Here is a 22,584-nt window from a genome sequence, read left to right as displayed (position 1 = left end):
CCCCATGTTTCTCTCTGGGGTTTCACACTCCTCTCTGGCCTTTTCCTCCTCACCCGCTGATTCTCTCGCTCTGTCTCCATTTCTTCCCACCCCCCTCCTGTCTTACCTCATCATAAGGGAGGTGAAGCCATCTGAGTCTATTTGCACGCGAGCCAGCCTCCACATGGGTCAGTGCTGTGCAGATGTTGTCACCGCAAAGAGTTCCCATCATGCATCTGTCATACATTATTGCTTCAGAGTATGCCACAAACTGCTTTCTACTCCATGTTTTATTGAGATGTGGGAGTTTGTTGATTATTATAACAGGACAGATAATCTTGTTTTCATTTTTCTTATGAATACTGTACACATAGATTTATTTATTTATTTATTTTTGGGGGGTGTGGGGGGGAATCAATAATGAACCAGCCTTAGACTTTTTCAGATCAAAATCAACAACTGAAATTGGAATTAGTTGTATCTTTGGTCATGATTTGGGCCATAGACCACTTGTTCCATTTGGATCCAATTTAGACCAGAAGATCAAACATCTGGACTGAAGAAAAAAGTCTGACAATTTAATAAGCTGTTGATATTTTCTACAACAAAAATATTCAAACCCTCTTCATAAAAAAGTTTGCTTCTGTTTATTGAGATTTGCAGACTTTCATTTATACATAACTCTCTTAAAGTCTCACCATAATATTTCAGTTGGGTTGAACTTGGTTAGGACTTTAACTGGGCTATTGCAACACCTTGATTCTTTTTCTTTCTCAGCTATTCCATTGGAGATTTACTGGTATGCTTGAGCTGGCCTCACATCACAGCCTAGAATACTTTGGTATACAGAGGAGTTCATGGTTCAGTCAGTGATTGCAAGTCTAAATCATCACCTACTGAAATGCTGTTTTTTGGTTTTCACTAAATACGGTGCTGTGCATAATGGCCAGACGTTTCCACTTTGGTCTTGTTTGTCTAAGGGAAAATTGTCCAGGGGTTTTATGGTTTGCTCAGATACAACTTTGCAAACCTAAGTTGTGCTGTCATGTTCTTTTTAGAGAAACAAGGCTTCATCTTGGCAACCCTTCTAAACAAGCCATACGAGTCCATTTGATTTTTTTCCACATGATAGTATAATGCAGACTGACACAGGTTACAACTACCAACTTTATTAAACCTATTTTGTACCGTCTAAAATACAAAACTTCCATTACCGCACAACTAAATCTGTAAAAGACAAAAACATTGGTCCAGAGTGAAGATTCAACCTTTTGAACTTCTAAAGGTGACCAACGTTTCAGTTTCCCAATAAATGTCCACATTCCCTCAGACACTGATCCACATGACACTGCTACAAGTACAGAAAAAAAAGACAACTCAGATCATGCAGATAAAGGAGTAATGTGATATATTTATTTATCTGAGTCATCAATACTAGCACTAGTGTTACACATACACCCACAAGACTATGACCTTTAATTCTGCTGCTGAAATGTTACTAAATATGTAATGTGGTTTTCTCTTCCTTTGTGTTTGTCTGTGTGTATATGTGTGTGCCTGCATGACTACATGCTTGGTTGTGGTGTATGTGTGTGTGTGTCCATGCCTTCTTTCACAGCTCCTGCCAACGCCCAGATTGTGCACTCGGGCGCAGCATGTAACGTCAAAGATGATAACATGAGTGAGAGAATCTACACCATCAAAGAAGGAGACACACTAGTGCTTCAGTGTATTGTTAAAGGACATCCACGACCCCAGGTAAGCTCCAAGATCTCCCACTGGGCATTTATTAAAATGTGCATTTATACATGCAGTATATGTTCTTGGTGATCCGCTGTGACCTTCACTGAGCGAGCAGGTACGTTCCACCTCTCTTGCTCAATGATACCTTGACAGCAATGTCTCTTGTCATTCTAAAACATAGTTTTAGCAACCATATGGGCTACTCTCGTTTAGTGTGATGAATGTTTTGATGTAAACTTGTGTTTGATATATTATCTATTAAAATGCATTTATGTAGTTTATTAAAACTGGCATTTAAAAAAAATCTAATACATAAAATTCCTGTATTTTATGTATGAAATGGATAAAACTAAAGCTGATAAGACCATGCTATATTTATGAAAGTAGCACCCATGTGTCCTTTGGTTCGTCAGAGTCTATCACTGATTGCAGTAGTATAATCAAAGAGCATTGATCAGCCGACTGTCATCAAGAATTTCCACATTTTCAGATCTTTCCTGTCTTGCTGGATTCTCAGTGTTCAAACTCTAGATTTTTCTGTCTTTATTTGCTATTTTCCCAAGACAAATATAAGAGAGCCTAAGGTCATGTGAAGATGATGATGTTGTTATAATGCATGAACACCTCCTCAAAGCTGGGAAAATTCAACTTTGTTTACATGTAGGGACTATTTTCACTGCAGCACTTTCAGGCAAAACATGCTGGTGACTGAAAACACTTCAGGCAACATGGACACATTTTATCATTACCATCAGTTGCCCTGTACGCGGTAGCATAAATAATATGAATCACCAGTGAGTCATTACTTATGTTTATCGTGTCATTCTTTTGTTTGTTGTGGTTAGTCACATAATCTCTTAATTTACTCTGTTTACACTGGAATTAACTAAAGCCATACTTTCCTTTGTTCACTCTGTGAAACATTTAAGCCAACTCCAAACTTGTTACACACACACTTTAGCACCCTTTTAGTATCATTTTTATCTCATTTGAATGAGCAACTGATGACCGTGTTTCCACCTGCACATTTCACAATAAATATTACTCTTCCTACAGTATTGTTCAAAATGTTATTAAGCCTATAGAGAAGGATTACCTAATGGCTCTTCACTAAAATTGTGCTGAAGCTCAAGGTCGTGGTCACACTTGTCATTTTACAAGCAATAACATGTGAAGTGAGGTGGTTTTCTGAGCCATCTCAGCTACAATGCCACTGGTGTTCTGGTTTTACAGGGAGTTTAGTACATGAACTCTGTTTTACCTGCAAAAGGATGTATTTTAACCAAAACAGTTACCATTTCTTAAACCAATCCAGTGTAACCATCTAAAGTATTCAGAATAAGTTACTCTCGTTGAGTAATGCAAAGGAATACGTTACAAAATACATTTTGGGCCATGTATTCTGTAATCTGAAACAAGTAGTTTTTTTGTGCCTTATCCTAAATAAGGAAACATTGAAAACAAAAAGGAAAAAAAAGATGTTAATAGTTCAGACAGGACTGGAATCCCAGCTTGATGGGCAAAAGCCTAGCGATTAGCTTATGCCTCTGCCCACCCACTTTTGAGTCCAAAGGAGCCTAGAGCGTGGTCTTTCCTCACTATTTCTGTAAATACACGTATATATCTTGTATGTGACAAAGAAGGAGAAAGAGATTCAGTACATGTAATTTTGCCCTTTAAAATGGTTTTGATGAGTAGGGGCAACTTTATATAAAGAATCTGCTTTCTGACTTCATATCATCAGTTAAGTTCTACGGAGCGATTAAAATGGAAAAATCTGTACTCTGTACTTAACCTCCTAAGACCCGCACTCTTCCACGGCATGCATTTTTAATTTCTCTTTGATATTTGGGCTGATTGGGACCCGATGAATGTAAAAACAAAGAATTAACAGATTTTTCTTTTTTTTTTCTTTTTTTTTTTTACCAGATTTTTGTTCCTAAGAAAAATGAGAGCCTCATATGAGGATATTAGTTTAAAATTTTGATAGAACAGCAGCAGTATAATGACCTCAAATTGTGATGTCCACATATGTGGACGTTAGGTCCTAGGAGGTTAAACTGTTTCAGTTTAATTATAATACCTGCATTTAGCGAGGCTAACTCTCCAGCTACAGTAATGCATCTCATGTAAATGACAAACTATATTATTATTATATTATATCTACATTGTACTATAAAAATAAAGTTCTCAAAACTAGCACAAGAATGATCACATGTACTGTGAATATAAATAAGTAATGGGTATATATTAACCTACATTAGAAAGAATTGAAGAGGATGAAACCATTGTGCATGCTAGGCTTTGCGTGCATTAGTAATTTGTGTACTTAAAGGAGGATTGCTTTAATCTTTTATAAAGACATATTTTACATACACAGTATGTACATATAAGCAGTCCTTAAAATATATGACCATACTAACACCAAATATACGCATTAACAAAGAGTGAAAAATACTTTCCAAACAGCACGCTCATAAAACTTGAGCAGGAGGTGCAGTCCACCTTCGACCCATCTGGCTCCCTGGGTTGAACCCCAGTGAAACATTTTGCATCAGGATCTCTCTGTGAGCATACATCTGTGTGAGCGTACATAGCTAGATGAAATGAAATGAACTGAGGTGACTGTGGAGGGGTTGTGTGTGTTGTGTGTACTTGTGTGCAAGTGTGTGAGGTGAGAAAAGCAGTGTTCCTCACGGGTGCATGTCCACTGGCATCACATCAGCATGAATAAAACAGCGCCTGTGTCTAAGCCTTGTTTTCTTCTATTTGTGTGTATGTGTAACTCGACGATGGATGTGTATGAGAGTGTGTGTTTAAAAAAAAAACACAACGAAAAAGGGCTTGATTGCATGACTCTGCAGATGCAAAACAATCATTTGTACGAAAGGCGCAGAGTCTAATTACATACCAAACTGTTGACCTTACCTGCCCATACTAAGAGTGGCTGTCTTTCCCATTTGTTTCCTCCAATTCTCTCTGTCTCTGTGACTCGCTTGCTCTTGGATACAAACATAGACACACACACATACAGATGTAGACTTTAAATTTACAGTCCGCGTTGTTAGAAACAAATGCAACTTTTAATAAAACTTTTATTTTCAGCAACGCTGGAATAATCATTACACAAAACATACTCTGCATAACACATACTACACAAGTTCATTCCCCTAGAGCATTTCAAAGCTGTAGGAAATTGCGTCAGTGATTGCTTGTTCTCAAATAAAGAACTAGTAAAGAGGTGCAGCTCAGGAAACATTTGCATTTCTCTGTCATTGCACCAGAAATGGAATGAGAAGTAATATATCTTTATTATATCATTCACATTCAAAGTCGAAGAGGAAAATATGTATGTAAATTGCTTGACAATTTTATAGACATTCCAAATAAAAATAAAAATATGATTATTTAGTCGATCAAATTTGAAGAAAATAAGTTAATTACTATGGCCACTGTGCTTTTGTTCATTTAGACATCATTGTGAGTATTATTAAAAACATCCAATTCTGATTTAAAACAATCTAAGCCAAGGTCCGAGCACTTCTAAACTTTTAGTTGCTTTTGTTAGTGTTAGATTCCATGATGTCAAATGGCACCTGGACCCGTTGAATTTACTACTGAGCTACTCCAAGTGTAGAACAGTCAGTCACCTTGGATTAAAGAGCAACATCCTGATGTTTTTCTAAAACCACTCTTTACAACATATTTTAGAAGCTGAAAGCCACCAGCTGTCAGACTTGTAGGGTCATATCCATGTTGTGTGAAATGAAGAAATAAGGATGTGGAACAGGCTGATGGACCAGAGCTGTTTAGCTAGAGCTATTTGAAATTATTAACTCTACCAAAGGTTATGGGTTTTACCCAGCTTCGTAATGCAATTTGCTAATGTAGTAACAATAATAATTCAAATGAACAATAAACTGGAATGTAAATTGAAATCACATACAAAATGCACTACAAAGAGAGGCGAATTATGGCGGCACTGGAGAAGTCAGATCCTTTCTTAGTTACATTGTGCTATAGCTGTGTTGGTTTCTGCCTTAATTATTCATTGTGCAAGTGCAGGATACAACCCTCAGAGATCTGGCTGAAAACGACATAATATTATTACAGTTTCTGCACATTTGTGGGCAGCCCCTTACTGATTTGATTCCTAGCTTCCACCACATCCCAGAAGTACCATTTAAGTACAGTGAACTGAGAGACCAGACTGTAATGATATGAGCTGTGAAGGACTGAGCGTTGCCATTATAAGATGTTTACAGTGGACAGAGTCAGCAACAATGCTTTTGAAGACTTCAACATTATAATTATACTCTATTACTAAGGGGCTCAAAAATACCCTAAACCCTTCCCTAACATCAGGATTTATGCACACTAAGTATTTATGCCAAATTCTGATCCTTTCATCTCACTGTCTTTCTGTCTTTATGTGACATGAGTGGCACCTGGTGTGTTCATCTGATGCTGTGGTCCATTAGGGGCCCTCTAAGCCCGTTCTTTTAACCGGTTATTTGTTTTACTGTTGCCTTTCCATCAACTTGACCGAATATGGTGATTTTTCTCTGAACTCTGCCATCAATAAAGCATTTTCACCATGAGCCACTGCTCACTTTTTCCTGTTTTGAACCATTCTCTGGAAACTTTAGAGATGGTTGTGTGTAAAAATCCCAGTAGATCGGCACTTTGGAAAAATCCTCAGTCAGCCATACCATCAACAACCATACCACATTTTGTTTGTTTTTTATGCAGATTTGGTCATTTTTCAGTTGTGCATACATGCTGCAAATTGTTTCATATATCACATCCAAAATAATGTTCTTTTGGATTCTGATCTGGTGATTGGAGAGGGAATTTGAAGGCCATGTTATTGAGTGATTGCATAAATTAAAGTTAGCAGCATAAACCTGTTACTGACAAACAGATGTGCTAGTGTTTTGTTAGTGTTTTATGCTACATTCATTAAGGGAACATGAAACACATCACATACAAAAACCAGAAAAAGATTTTTACTGTTACAGTGGACGTAAACGGTGAGAGTGCTGACCTCTGTCCGACTGTGCTCTGCTTGAATAGCACACTGTAGCATTCTGCACTGTGTCCCATTGGGGTTACAGAGTTTCCACTGATCTCCTTTGGCTGTATTGAGAACTTGATCCTCGTCACCCCAGCTTCTCCTCCATCCATCCTTACTTCTCATGCAGTCTCTTCCTTACACATATTGAATCTCCAGTTCTGGCAACACACAAAGTTGTGGTTTCAGGTATTTTTTTTCTGGTACATTACATTTTATACATTAGTCATAGTGACTAGACTAAAAATGAAAGCTCACAAAGCCGTTTTTGTCTGTTTGCTCTAACATGTTGCACTTTTGTAAATGTTCACAATAGGCATCCAACCTATAAGGCTCAGGGATTCTTTGGATGAAACGACTCTAATATTAATCTAACTTATGATGTTTTCAGCCACAAAAAGATAATATTACTACTTAAAAATCATGTTCTTGCAACCTGTAATAGAAAAATACAAGTTAATGCAAGTTGTTGTACAATTGTCTATACACGTAGTTTGCTTATAAACAGAAGTCTTCTTTGTAATTTGTTTAACTATTATCTGACACATGTATGAACTGTCTTTATCAGTATATAGGAATTTGGGGTGTGAAACAGACTCTTTGTATGATCCTTAGTAGAGAAGAAGCAGGTTCAGAATCATAATTTTATCTTCTGTGAAAGTAAAACTACTTTCACTCCAGACAGACAGCAGATATTCTATGTATGTGATAAGCCGAGCTTTATAGGCTGGGGGTTTCTTTTTCCTTTGTTGCCACATACCCACAACAAAAGAAAAGAAACCCTTCTGGACCCCTTTGGACTCTTCATAAAGGTTGAATAAAGAATATAAGAAGACACTAGGAGTCTTACAGTCTGTAATTTAACTCAGATTTCTACCACAGTCCCTCCACCAATTTCATGCAATGTTCTGGGGATTTAGCTTTTTCTTTTCTCAACCTCTACCTTTACATGTATACACATGAAAAAGTAGGGAATAGTGCTCTCTCTTCATTACTATACTTTCCATATTTGCACTTTGCAGGGCAGAGAGATCCCACAGCAGAGCGATAGAGCCTGATATATATTTTTGCAGTATTCGTCTTATTATATTAGCTCTGCCTGAAATTCTTTTTATATGAAAACTATATGATGCACTATGACATGTGAAAACGTGGCGAAAGATTATTAAAAGAAGAATCATCAGTATTTTCAAAACTAAGAAATATCTAAATAAAGTATAGTCAAAACCTTTTAAAACAGTTTATGCGGTGTTATCTTTCTTAGCAATTGTATAAAGCTACCAATGTTTTTATGAAAAAGAAAATGAATATATGTATAGGTAATGCTTTATGTTGTATATGCACAACTTGATAACAAAGTAAAAGTGCCGCTTTGTGGGTAGCTCATAGTGTAATACATAGAAATATTACAGAAATAATCTTATTTCTTTTCTGTTGGATCATTTCTGTTTGTTTTCCATAGGAGTAGAACTGTTTTCATCTTATTTTGGAGATGGTCGCTTTATTCTGTTGAATGTTCACCTCATGAAGAAGAAAAAGAGATATGACAGCTACTGCAGTGAACTGCGTCCTTCCCCCACTCCCCATCCTAACTGGGAAGTTTGTATTGGCCTCTAGGTGTTGGCAGACAGGCAAGATGTTCCAAGTGTTCTGGCAGCTTTGTTATTATTTATGGCTGTACTCTATTCTAACACGAATGTCCTCATAATGCTCTGTTTTCACCCTTCAGAGAAACAATAGACTTACAAATTTATGCTGACAACATTTTAATGCATTTATTAATAAACACACCCACTCCATAGCAGACCACACTAACTCTTTAAAAACATTAGGGCTTTATATTTTATTAATCACGAGTTGTTTCATACCAGTTCAGAGTGTTCTGCCTGTCTCTGGTTTCTGGCTTTGTGAGGGAGCTACTTGTCCCACATTTTGATGAGTCGATTTAAGATCACAGGAATATGATGTATGAGTTCTGATTGGCAGTGGCTTTTCCTACATTTTCAGTCTACATGTATTACCAGTAAAGACTTTTATACTATGTATTATTTTTTAATGCAAGGACCATTTTATTCGCAAAAACTTTCATCTGTGCCTTCTCGGAGCGAGATGATTCACTTTCTCCGCTTTTTCTCTCTCACTTCAGCTTGCTCAGAAGAAGGAGGATCCAATTTAGCCATGTGAGGCCAGCCCAATAAATAGCTTCTTTACTGAAAATGAGACTGATTGAGGATTTATCCAATCCTTTATCAAGACTGATTGTTTACTTTTGCCTGAGCTAGATTGGATTGAAATGGGAGCTCTCACTCTGAACCATACAGAGGAGAGAAAAATCTAATCATTTCTTTCTCTGTCTATGTCTTTCTTTGTCTATGTCTGTTTTCCTCTTTTTGTTGCTGCCTTCTCCTTCATATTGTCTCAGTCTCTGCTTTCTCCTTTTTATCACTCACTACAAGTCATTTCTTCCCTTTACTCTTCTTTCGTCCTTGTCTTATCCTTCTCTCTTCCACGCTTATTTTTTCTTCATCCTGTCCCTGCCTATATCTCCTTAAATTCCCTATTCCACACTGCCTCTTTTTCTGTTCATTTTAAGCTCTCGCTCTCATTTCTATTGTCTCTATACTTCAGACCAACTGCAACAAAGCATATATCAAGTCAACAACAGTTTAGCTCACGGACCATCTTACTTTGGGAAAAGTCAAACTGTATGCATATTGTGTTCGCAGAAAACAAAACAGCAGGCCCATACTCACCTCTTTGTTTTGTTTCATGGCAAAAAATGACCTTTGACAATTTTAAAAGAATGGGTTTTTCAAGACAAGGTGACACGTTGCCTTTCTGCTACGCTGTCCTTCTGCCAACCTCATTGGTCATACCCACAAATATTTTAAGACTCTTTAAAGAAAGAAGGAAAAAGAAATCAAAGTATGTACACAAGGAAAAAAAAATCAGTGTTAGAGGTCACCTACAAGGTGCTCGTAGCATCACTCAAGTTAACTCCTGAGACAGCGGGGCTTTTAGTTAACAAAGCACTGTAGTCTCGCTCACAAAGCTTTTCTTGTTACACACACATAGAGCTCGCACACACACTCTCACAGCTTCTTCAAAAACACAATAGGAGAGTAAATGGTTTTTCTGAAAGTGATTCCTACCTCCTTATTATTTATTCATGGGTCTTCTGGTCATTGCAACCTTGAGACTTGCATGGGTGTGTGCATGCGTGATGAATTCTATACGAGGAAAAGGTAGAGAGAGAATTATAGATGAGAAAAGTGGAGAGGCAGAGAAAAAAGAAGTGGGAAAGAGGAAGGAATGGAGGGAGGAAGATGAGGGCTGCGGTCTGGAATATGGTTTTGGATTTCTGCCCTTGAGGGGTGAGTGGAATGCGATCGATAGTGAGGCTGAAAGCAAGGCTGATCAGGTGGCAGCACGAGGCTGCACAGGCACTCAGCAAGAACACGACCTAGACACAAACAAGGTCACTGCTTGACCCCTAAGTGGATGGAGAGGAAGAATGAAGAGGAAGATGAGAGCAAGAAAAAAACAAGAAAGATGGAGAGAAGAAGTCTGAAAAAGACAGGTTAGGGGAGGAAGAAGAAGAAGAAATGGACTTGGAACTAAAAACAATCAACTCTCTCCTTTTTTTATTGCAGTAAAAAAAAAATACAAGGATATGGTGAAGGGACATGAAAACTTTAAGGACTCGATGAAGGAGATAAAACATGATTGTGATTAACTTGAAGCATCAAAAAATTGCATAAATAATTGGTAACATGTGTAAATAATCTCTGCATGACAAAGCCAGCAAAAAAGACAAGCAATCTTTGACTTACTTTCATGATCTCTTTGAAACCGTAAGAAAAAAATATGTTTCGGCATACACACCACCCAGGTAGTTTCACTTTTAGACATGTGGTTGAATAACAAAAACATGTCTGTCATCAAGATTATGAATGTGAATACCAACTGAAAACCAAGAACAAACGAAAGACATCTTGAGCAGAGATAAGAAAACAAACTCTAACAAGATAGATGAATCGCAATGATAAGTGCTGCACGGTGCAGAGGACATGCTGACCACTAATAAAGGAGAAGGAGAATCGAGGCATGACGATGAGGTGGGAAATTGTGCTTATTATGTTTACGCTTGTAGACGGGACTACTCGAGTGTATTCCAAACTCAACAGCAGATGACAATAAATCACAAGATGAGGCAGAACATCTGCTTCAGATCTTGTATTTCACATGCTCCATAAAAAGGCATTGGTTGCGATCCATTTTGTATTTTGGAAGGTCATTCTGTTGTTATGCTGTCTACAGGCTTAAGTATTTAGAAGCGTTCACATCCACTGAATGAAATGTATGCTTCATTTATTTTAAACAAGTACAATTAGACTTTTTTTTTAAACTGTTATTTTTCATGGTAGTTCCACTCAAGTTGTTTGTGAACATGCTTTCAATTGTGTTCACAAACTTTTTTAAGCATTTAAAATTGACCTTTGGCTGGGCCAATAAAGAATAGTTATATCTTGTCCTAAAGACACTCCAGCACCGTAAATTATTATTAAAAGTTTATTTAAAACTAACTAATCTAATGAATCCAGTTTAGCGATCTTCAAGGCTCTCATGCCTTTTATTTCCATCTTTTTGGCAGGTTTGTCTTGCTTGCTTTAGGATGTTGGAATGAGAAAACTCCCTTTTTTAAAAGGAATTTGCAAAACATGCTTCCATGTTTATGTCGTATTATTACTAAATAAAGAACAGTGTGAAACTGTCCAGTTTCATCGGCTTATATTGGAATGACTTATTGTTTGTTAAAGAAGCAATTTTGAAGCACTACTGTTAGTTTATAGACGAGCGGATGCTTTGAGGCCAAGCTTACTTTTAGATCTGCTGTTATGAGCTATTCAGACTTCTTTGATTAGAAACTAAACAACAAACAAGTGAATTCAACAACCCAAGGCCTTCTCCAACTTTTTGTTTTTAAATCAATGCCTAGAATTTCTCTTTTTCACTGTGCTATTGTACATACATTGTAATTTTCTACTTTTTCCTTGCTTCTTATACATTTATGGCATTTGTGTGTTACATTGCCTTTTGGCTTCATGAAGATGTGTTTGAATAGATTAGGATATATCTACTCGGCTAATCAAGTCTGTCACATAGGGATGCCTCTTTAAAGTGTAGCTTTTGTGTCATGTCTACATATCACTTCACTCTTGTTCAGCCAAACAGCTTTTCTGTGAGTGCAAGGGTCACTGTCCTTGACTGCTTGAGACATTGAGTGAGAACACAAACACCGCATCAAATTAGATTTCAAAACAAAATACTTGTGCTGCTGATGTGCCTGGATGAAGACCTCTGTATTGGACTCTTCCATAGCTTTTCTGTATGTTTGAGTGTCTCTGGAGTGTCTGCTGCCGTGGTAACACACACTGTGCTTTGTAGATGAAACCCTCTCTGAGACTAAAAATAATAAAGTTAAGGTCTAAACGTCTGTTCTTACAAACTAAAATGAAACCACAGGAAAAAAGCAAAGTCTGTATTGACTAGAGACTAGACAGTGAGAGACAGGTATGTGTGCTTGTTTGATGATGTATGTTTTATTTATAAAGTATACAGGGCCGGCCCGTGGCATAGGCCGTATAGGCAAATGCTAAGGGCGCCGTCCATCAGGGGGCGCCACGCCAGTGCCACAAATGTTGAAAAAAAAAAAAAAGTTGGTACTATTATTTCTTTTTTTTTTTTTTTTTTTTTTTTTTTTTTTCTTAAATGACATCAGAAACAGCAGTATGCGACATTACGTGATGGCAGAGCTTCAGTTCATCCTTTGTCATTTTTTTTTTTTTTTTTTAATAAATAGGACAGGGGGAATGAATGAGAGAGAGAGGGGGAGAGAAAGAAAGAAAACCCAAGGGGAGAAGAGACGGTGAGAAGGGGGGGGAAGAGAGACAAAAAAAAAAAAAAAAAAACTCCTGGGTCACCTGTATGGAGAAAAAACAAACAAACAAACAAACAAACAGAGGAGACAGCAAACAACAAAGAGCAACATAATAATAGAGAAAACAAAGCACCATCACAATAAACTAGCTAGTCATAGATATCAGTATTTACTAAGTAATAAACGATATTGTGCAGCACGCAAGATAGACAGCGCACAGTGTGCTTTGAGGCAGCAGCCAAGAAAGCTTTAGTCCGCGTCTGTGAATACCCATGTGTGCATACCTGTGTGGATCAGCATGCTTGCATTCCAAAGGTTTCTCCATGTAATGATCTGCTAGGGAGTGTGGGGGGGCCACAGCCCCATCCTCCAGGGTGTGAAGCGGGTCTAAACGTCTGTTCTTACAAACTAAAATGAAACCACAGGAAAAAAGCAAAGTCTGTATTGACTAGAGACTAGACAGTGAGAGACAGGTATGTGTGCTTGTTTGATGATGTATGTTTTATTTATAAAGTATACAGGGCCGGCCCGTGGCATAGGCCGTATAGGCAAATGCTAAGGGCGCCGTCCATCAGGGGGCGCCACGCCAGTGCCACAAATGTTGAAAAAAAAAAAAAAGTTGGTACTATTATTTCTAAATACAAAAAATAATCCCACGTTAATTAAAATGCAAAGTAAAGCTTATTTAATAGAAATATTATTTGTTACAACATTACACTACACTGCTGATGTAGGGGGGCGCCACCTAAAATCTTGCCTAGGGCGCCAGATTGGTTAGGGCCGTTTCTGAAAGTATATATAAAGTAATATTACATTTTAAGATTGTTTTATTCTAGTTTTTTTCAGGCACTTTCAGAACAGAAGCAGTTTGCTGTGGCATTTGGAACATCATTATGAATGCTGTGAATGCATCCAGTGATTTCCTGATTAAGATGTTTGCATGCGTGGGATACGGGTCTTGGTTCGCAGCACAGGTGTTGCATTTGTTTCCCACTTTAAATGATTTGAGCTCTTTGTGGGGAAAAATTTGAGATAGCTTTGTTGAAAGCTAGAGCCGCAGAGCTTTTTCAGTCTAAGCACAGGTCAAAACCGTGGATGTTCTGACTTTATTGGTTGATCTGTGCTTTAGTTGATATCGTAGGGCAAAGTAATCCATAAGATTCTTTTTCTTCCCTTGTGTGTAAGCCTTCTTCAGTTTCTCATTTCTCAGCAGCCTGACATCATCTGATCAGGACATACTCAAAAAAAAAAAAGATGGCTATGCTCAAATTTCTCCATCCTATGCCGTGCTTGTAATAATTAGCCATTACTCATTACAGCTAACACATCCAACATGAGCAGAATGTGTTAGGTAGCAGCTGACACTGCAGCTGACGGCTGTTGACACTTTGGAGAGAGCTCTGTATATCTGCTGATGCGGTCTGCCCCTGTTTGCTTTCTTCTGACTTAAACCATCTGATGGTCAAGCAAATGTTGAGCAAACTATTGAGACGCTTCCAGAAATGTAAATGGTGCATTTCTTTTTACTTGCCCTCAAGAAGGCACATTAACCGAATATTCATAAATCACAAGTTTTGAAACTAAGAAAGTGTTGATGTTAAGTGTTTTAACATCTGTATGCTATGCAGACAAATGTAAATGACTTTGTTAACACATGCATTTATTTTTATTATTTTCAAGATTATGACTTTTTTGTAAATGCTGATGATTCTTCTGATTCCTGTAATGTTATCACAGCCTTAGTTTCATATTACAGAGGCAAAAAGAGTGATAAAGGCATCCATATTGTATGACAAGGTTAGAGAGAAGGATGATGTGTTCAATATCAATGAGTCAGTTTTATTGAACTTTTTCTCTGTGATCTGTGCACAGAGGCATGGCTGATGTTCCATACAAACAGAGTCATTTTTTTGTGTTTTTTAATGGAGTGATACACGGAGAAAACTGGGAACCACTCTAAACAAATATGTTTATTCTATTCAGGGGTAAAAGGAAAGAAAAAGGCCTTAAGCTCGTCATCACATAGTAAAGGAGTTAATGGAATAATAAGCAGTAGACCAGATTGGGATGCACATAGGCAAACTCTGTTCTTTAACTTATATTTATTACTTGCCGTTGCTGCTAACTCTTTTAGAAACCCACGTATTCCAATTCTCCTGCAAATAACTCTCCATCCACTTCTGCTCTGCTGTGACAGATAATTAAAAGAGATATTTCTATGCAGTAGATGTTTTGACTTATGCTGCATGTCATCCACACCTTGTCACTTTTAGTTATTCAATAAAGCCATTGTTCATAAACCAGAGCTGAGATAATTACTTCAGTGTTTATCAGTTCAAGCTGCTGCTGTCAACCTGGACTATGCCTTTTTTCATCATAATTTTACTGATATTCTATTTATTTTCACTCTTTCTTTCCCACACTTCCCCTCAGATGTTGCATATTCTGTGCTTGTGCGTGCATTCATGTATGCCTTAGTGCCTGTGTGTGAGTGTGGGTCTGCATCCGTGCCAAGTAGTATTCCCCGATAACAGGATTACCATCTTAAGCCCATTCACGGTAAGCGAGCCAGTTGGACGGATAAAGCACTGTATCGTCAACTCCGCTGGTGCTACGTCAAGAAGAGAGTTAGGAAAATTGTGGAAGGCAAGCCTAGCAGGCTCTCTGTGAGTTACTGAGAGGGAATATAAAGGATTCAACTTCTGTAGCGCCACGGGAAGCAGTTGTATAGAGGTGGGAAAGCCTTGCAAGCTAAGCTTTGCTTACAGTGATGTCAAACATGGAAGGATTTAATTTTCACTTTGCTTTACTGAGCGGTTGTGCATGTCCTTGTTTTAAAGGTAAATCTCTCTATTAAGTGTGCAATTTGACTTATTTGAATCAAAGAAGACAATGTAGTTAAATTACACTATATTAGTAACTGCAAACGTAATTGACTTTAGGTGTGGAGCACAGCAGATGTCCACAGGAGTGACCTGTCCAATTTGTGAACAACATCCAATTTATTCACCATCTGGTGAAGAAATTTTGTTTGCTTGCGTTTTATTTTCATTATTTGTGGCCTGTGAGCTGAAAGTTGCAGGTCAGCATAGATAGGAATATGGTAGAAACATCTCAACAATCGTTTTTCTAGCTAAATGTCAGTATTAAGGCCTCTGATGTATTGTTGTGTTGTTCTGTCAGTTTCCAGTTTGAACAACAGTGCAATGGTGTCTTACAGGCACTGGACCATATCTGCTAGATCCTGCTGATTCTCTCTGATGTGTCAGTTTGAGGAGTGAAGTGAGAACCTTATGGTACGATGCAGAGAGGGAGGAACATGTTTGTGTCGTGTCGACATGTAAAGTAAAAATGTGAAGGGAAAATGCCAGAATCATAGAGGGACAGAATTAAACAGAGACGGGCTGAGAAAGAAAGGAGGTAATAAGGCAACCACACACATAGAGACACACAGTCGAAAACAAATAGAGAAATTTGACAGTTCTCTTCTCTTCTCCCTGTATCTGTCTCATTTCTTCCTAAGCATGCCATCAATGTTTCAGATCCATATTCATCATGCATAATTAGTGCCTGCTGTCGTTCTCTCTTTTCCTTTTCCAGAATTTCTGATTTCAGGCTGTATCTTTTGCCAGTATAGGTACAGTAAATCCATTAAAATCCAATACAACAGCTCTATAATAAATCCCTCCTTTACTCAAAGCTTATAATGTTTAGTTTTGTTGTCACTGTGAGAAAGAGCCATTTATTCAACTGTCTGGACATTTTGGAAGGATGTTGAACATTAAATGCTCTATATTAAGTGTACTGAGGATTATAAGCTTCAAAAACTGCTTTTTATCAGGGCCCTTGTATTGGATTTCAGTAGTTTTAGCAAGGTGTGTGTTTCTAATCCACTTGGACCTGGCATTGTTCAAATTTCCAACTGTAGTATGGATCACAGCATATTTACTGTGGCTGGTGAAGCTTTGAGCTGCTCAGAAAATGTTAACTTGCTAGTTGGGTCGCAATATGTTTGACACTGACAACCAGGTTTGTTTATTTGAATCAAATAAATACGAAGCGTCCATGATACTTTCCAAAACAACTTATCGAAAACATTGTTGCTGCATTATGCACATGGCTGGAGACGACTGCTGCTGAAGGTACCAAGAGTTCACCTTTAAGGCAAAGTTAAAAGAGTGTTTCACTAAACAATATTAACTCAAAATTATGTTAGACATATCATATGATTAAATGGATAAGTTATCTGTCTTAATGGTTTTAATGGTGTGGAAAGTGTAATGCACTGTTTGGAAATAAATGCTCTAAGATGAAAATACTGTAGACAAATAACACATTGCACTTGGCCACTAATGGAAAATTTACTAGCTTATTTACGTCTGACCAGTATTTTAGTGCATTCTATGACCACATTCAAAGAAGGCCTAATGGCCAACCCGCCCACCTTCCTTACAAACACCAAGTGGCCCCTAAACCTTCACCTGAAATATTCTGAAAAGGTTGTTCTTCTTTCCTTGGCGCTGTTTCTATGCTCCTGTTGAAACATCTGTGCCCTAGACAGCACACAGATCACCACCTGAATACAGAAAAAGTGAACAAAACTGCCGCTTTTCATGTCAGGCTCAATCCAATGGGACACCAAAACTTCCCTTCACATTACACTTCTAACCGAATGTAAGAGCTAATATTATAAGTCTCTGACTCAACAAATGTGTCTTCATCTCCCAGCATGTGCATGGGGGAGTAAGTCTGGGGAAATATGTGTCTTTCATGTGTGTAAATGGAGGTGTATGTAGACACAAAATCTGATGACAAGTGAGTGTTTGGCTTTCCTGTACTTTGTAAAGAAATAAAAGAAAGGTATCGAGCAAAGTGACCAGACAGGGATAAGATGAGGGACTAAGAGAGATATCCAGACCAATCTGTCAGGACTGTAGTAGGGGAAAAAAGGCACTGGCTATTGAAGGAAAAAGAAAAGAGAGGGGTGTAGAGGGAGGGTGAAGGAGGTCAGAGAAAGAGAGTGCAGGTGATAGTTTTAAGCTGCTGGTGTCGCAGGCAGATAAAGGCTTTTCTGCCGCCTGGTTTGTCATCTGCATTGCGCACAATATCTCCCTTATTCACAGTATCACCTCCTTCTATTTTGCTTCATCTGCCGCCCTGGTGGAGCAACTCCCAGTGTGATGCACTTTTTCTCTTCCCATCATACAGCTGCCAGCAATACAGCATATGTCATTCCCTCTTATTCTTTTTCTTACTCACTCTCGCAGGCTGGAAAAAAAAAAAAACCCCGATATCTCACTTACACATGCAGACCTTATTTTTCTCTCACACATACCTACTATTTCTATCCAAGTAAAACTCCTTCCTTACATATTTTGTCTCTCTTTACCCTGCGATCTCCTTATTTTACATTATTCTTTGCAGGGATATTATGGAAAACTCAAATGTTGCATCCATCCCCACAGACTTTATTCAATATTTTGAGTGCAATACATTATCAAGATTTCATGTTCAGCCTCATTTTTACATGCACAATTTCCCATCATCAAGCATACAACTGCCTTTAACTGAGATGTAGTATGTTTCTCCCTAAGTTTAAATTCTTAGTACATAATCTTGTCATTAAGATTCTAGTAAACTTGAGCCTAATGGTCCTGAACTTAAAACCTATGAATAACTCTAAAATGCTACTTCTACAAAACTTCAGCAAACAAAGTGTTCACAATTTGTAAGATTTTGACTCATCTTTTAATCCTTGCGTATAAAATGATACGCAAATGCACACTTCATGCTCACTTTCACTCTCTCCCTTTGTGTGTCTCAAAAAGGTCCACAAAAGACACCCACACACAAACACGTGCCCTCATCCAAACTAGAGCCACTAAACCGTGGACAGACAGGGTTCGCTTCATTGCTCACCTTGGCCGGTTGATCAATGGCAGCCTGTCTCCTCCAAATCCCTCCCACAAACAGAGCTGAATAAACAGACAGAGAGCATTTACACAGGCACTGATAATCTGCTAATCCATATAACCTGTTTTCTAATCAACACACAGACAGACACACACATATATGTGGGAGTGAATTGGTAACCAGATATGATGTACAGATCCAGGAACACAAGCAGACTAGAGTGCATGAAAACGGTAATGCACACTTCCACATACAAACGTTTGCATGGACACATACAGACAGTCACTCTATATCAGTGACTTTTGCCTATTATCCTCTCTGACCTCCTTAACAGGACATAGTTGATAGTCTTGCTGAGGTTGATAACAGACAGTAGGGTTAATAGGGATTAATGGACTGTATACACATAGTTATGCAGATACATATGCAAGAGCAAGCCATTCCAGTGCTGATGAGTTTTCAGGCTTTTATGCATCTGTGTGTGTGCACGAATGTTTGTGGGTTTGATTATTCAAGTGAAAGTGTCATGTAGCTGTCGGCCGTGCGGTGCTCCCATGGCTTGATAGGATAACTGAAGCGTGGAAAAGCCATATAGAATTTGTCAAAACTCTTAATGGTCTGAGTATCACAGACACCATGAGTACACAGCTTAGTGCTGTTAACTTCCTCTCTATGGAGAAGGCAGATTTTATCTCAGTGAAAGAAAACTATGTATAATGTTAATTTGCTATATATGCAATTAAATGACCTGCACAGTAAATTAAGGAGTTGTCTTTATACAGACTTGGCATTTCTGCAGGTCACTTCCACTTCTAAATAAAGACTGTTTTAAATGATTAATTAGGTAGGATATTCATCCAACTACTCTTTCAGCATGGCCCCCCCCCCCACACACACACACACACACGCACACAACAAAAAACCCCAACCTTGAATAACTTAATTGCCGCAGAAAATTAGAAAGGACTTTCAGATCACTGTTTTAAAACAAATCATGCTGATAAATGAGTATTTGACCTACCAGACAGATATTTACATTAACTTCATTTACTGACAGTGATGCAGTCTTTTTTCCTTCTGAGGGTCGTACACACTTAAAACTTGCAATGCACTACTACTTCAGTGGGTTGCTAGCATTTAGTGAACATTACAAATTGTCTATCAACAGATAAGAACACTATCTTGTTGTGCTTTGCCAGTGTTTGTTAGTGTCACCACTGCGTGATATTATTTTATTGGTGTTTTTATAAGAAAAAGTCTCTGCTTTATAAGAAAGCAGAGACTTTTTCTGCTTTTTTGTTTATATTTTAGTTTTTCATGTTTTTAAAGAAGTGCATTTTTGAAGAACTTTGCTCTGTTGCCTTCTCAACATCTTTCTGTTACACTTGACTGATTCTGTCCTTTAACATAACTCACTGCCTTCGACAGCACTTTCGTCTTCTTAACATCTCCACCCTTCCCCCACTCTCTTCAGGTACGGTGGACGAAGACAGCAGGCAGTGCGTCAGACAAGTTCCAGGAAACATCCATCTACAATGAGACACTACGCATTGAGGGCATCCAGAGGGTGCAGGGAGGTCGCTACTACTGCAAGGCTGACAACGGGGTGGGGGTGGCTGCCATCAAGTCCATCCGTGTAGATGTGCAGTGTAAGTGGGCAGGGAGAAAAAGAAAAAAAAAATGCTCCTTCCACTTCAAGACCACAGCTGACTTTCACTACAGCTATTCCCACTGTTAGAAAAGATCAAGATGGAAAGAGATGGAAAGATTGCAAGAGGAAAGATGAAAGACTGATTGGATGGATGATGAGATTTCAGGTGGGAATGGCTTCCAAGAGTATCTGATGAATTATAGGTGGGTGGATGAAGTCGGATTAGGGGGAGGGGTGATAGCTCAAACAGACCTGTAGCATTGGGATACTATAGATAAGAATGCGCAACACATTATTTCATTGAGATATTAGCCATAGGCTTGGGTTATAGAGGACACATTGGGACAACAGTGGACAGTTTACTCCACCAATAAAGGTAAATAAGGTAGGAAGGGGAAAAGGCGTTTTTTGTCAGATACTCTTGGGGAAATGTGAAGTCTGTGGCACATATCAAGAGTTTAATAACAGTTAGTCCAGGCAGTACGGGCTCCCTAACACAATGTTTCTCAACTAACAAATGTCATGAACTCAAACAGGGTAAGAGAGGAAAAGTAACATCTACAAAATCACATTATTGGCTGCTTAGTCTAAGATGCCCTTAAAGTTTCTTGATATTTTTTAAATATCCTCTAACTTGCCAATGCCAGCCACAAATGCCAACCAGCTTATCATTCAGAGATGACCTCTCCTTTTTAGACCTTCTTTGACCTGTCCTTGCAGACTTCAGTTTTACAATGGGACTTATTAGACTGTATCTTGAAAAAAGGTACTAGGCAAAGGTGCAAAATTCTGCCTCAAAGTCTACTTCAGTTCTGCTTCAAGGCTTAAGCAGGTAACAGACATTTTTGAGAGTGACACTCCAATGTTGAAGTGGTTTAACCTGAAACACTGTACAACATTTTTAAGATCTGTTGCAGTCAAATAAAAATAAATGTATGCTGGAACTGGAGAAAGAAAACAACTGTGAAAGGCCATGTAATGCCAGGACTGCATGCTATTTGTGCATCCACAGTAATTGATAAAATTCACTTAACATGTTTGTTGAGATAAGAGCACGATAACATGATCCAAGGCCACTTAAATGTGACTTCGGTCCATGTTCCATCATCTATTTTTATGAAAAAAAAAATGCTTTTGAAATATTATCTCATGCAGCCAAAGTTAGTATCAGCTTCTGGAAACACTTTGTTGTGCCTCCTTAAATGTTAAGGTTAACAGCACTGCAACATTACCTCACAAAAAATGTTGATATCATTTACTTACTAATACTCAGAATAAAATATTATTGATGATTTCAGAGATATTTATAAATTTTGTTTTCTAACCCCCCCCCCCCATTGCCCAACTTTGACTGTTTAGATGCAGCATTGTGTTGTAGGGGTCCCGTGCTGCTGCCTGTTTCACTGCCCCACTGTCCCAGTGAGTCAAGGGTCAGGTCATGGTGACAGGTTGATTGAAATGCAACTACATACTCAACACATCAATACTGTTATCCACTTTTATTCTTTCCTGGCATCTTAAAATCCTTATCCATTTGTTATGGCTTCTTACTGCATAAATAGTGTCTTTCTTCATTGATTTAATCATTTTGATGGTGGGTTTATAGACTAATAGAAAGAGGCTGATCTTAAGAGAAGACCCTATAATGTAACGCATCCATTACCTGCCTTTCTTTTGCTTAGTTCAGCTCTTTTTTTTCCTTCTTGGTTTGCAGGGCATTATGTCTACCTCCTTCAGTGCAAATTCCCAAATTATTTCACCTGTGCACTCACACAAATACACACATCTACAGACACACACACATACATATTCGCACCATGCTTGTCCCTGTAGAATTTGTCGCTTACCCACAACCCTGGCTCAGCCTCTTAATGGGGCTCTCCCTCCTCCCTCCTTGTTCAGTCCCCCTTTCAGCTGATAGTGTTAGTTCTCCCCAGGCACTAGCTTGGCCCCTGCTGGGGAGCTGGTAATTGCAGGGGGCTTGGGTAGTAAACAGGTTGCATTGTGAGTGTAGTTGTGACAGGAGCTCTGTGAAGCTAACCAGCTCTGACGGCCAATGCTTGTTCAATTCCCTTTCCCCCATGCTGCGTTAGACCCAGCGGCAATCAGCCAAGCTTCCTACACAGGGCAACTTTAGTGCTAGAACGATGTAACAATTAGCCCAGGCTACTGGGGGGAAAAAAGGAAGAGAGATATATGAAAGTCGAGGTGAAGATGGATGGGAGAGAGAGAAAGGGGGTTAGAAAGAGGAAGGAAGGAAGAGGGACAAGCAGGGACGAAACA

The 22,584-nt window shown here is 38.5% G+C and overlaps 1 protein-coding gene across 5 annotated transcripts in view; it reads left to right on the top strand.

The window, feature by feature from the left end:
* Positions 1–22,584, top strand: part of mdga1 (MAM domain containing glycosylphosphatidylinositol anchor 1) — a 204,458-nt gene that overhangs the window by 56,319 nt on the left and 125,555 nt on the right. For all 5 annotated transcript variants that reach the window (XM_082538193.1, XM_082538192.1, XM_082538194.1 and 2 more), the window contains 2 exons: positions 1,598–1,737; positions 20,125–20,299. In XM_082538193.1, coding sequence (XP_082394319.1) covers positions 1,598–1,737; positions 20,125–20,299 — 315 coding nt within the window. The remainder of the gene's footprint in view (positions 1–1,597; positions 1,738–20,124; positions 20,300–22,584) is intronic.

This window comes from Aulonocara stuartgranti, assembly GCF_965226115.1.
Source record: "Aulonocara stuartgranti genome assembly, chromosome: 1".
In the NCBI taxonomy this organism is placed as follows: Eukaryota; Metazoa; Chordata; class Actinopteri; order Cichliformes; family Cichlidae; genus Aulonocara; species Aulonocara stuartgranti.
The sequence above is the reverse complement of the archived record's forward strand: the minus strand, read 5'-3'. Positions and strand labels throughout refer to the sequence as shown.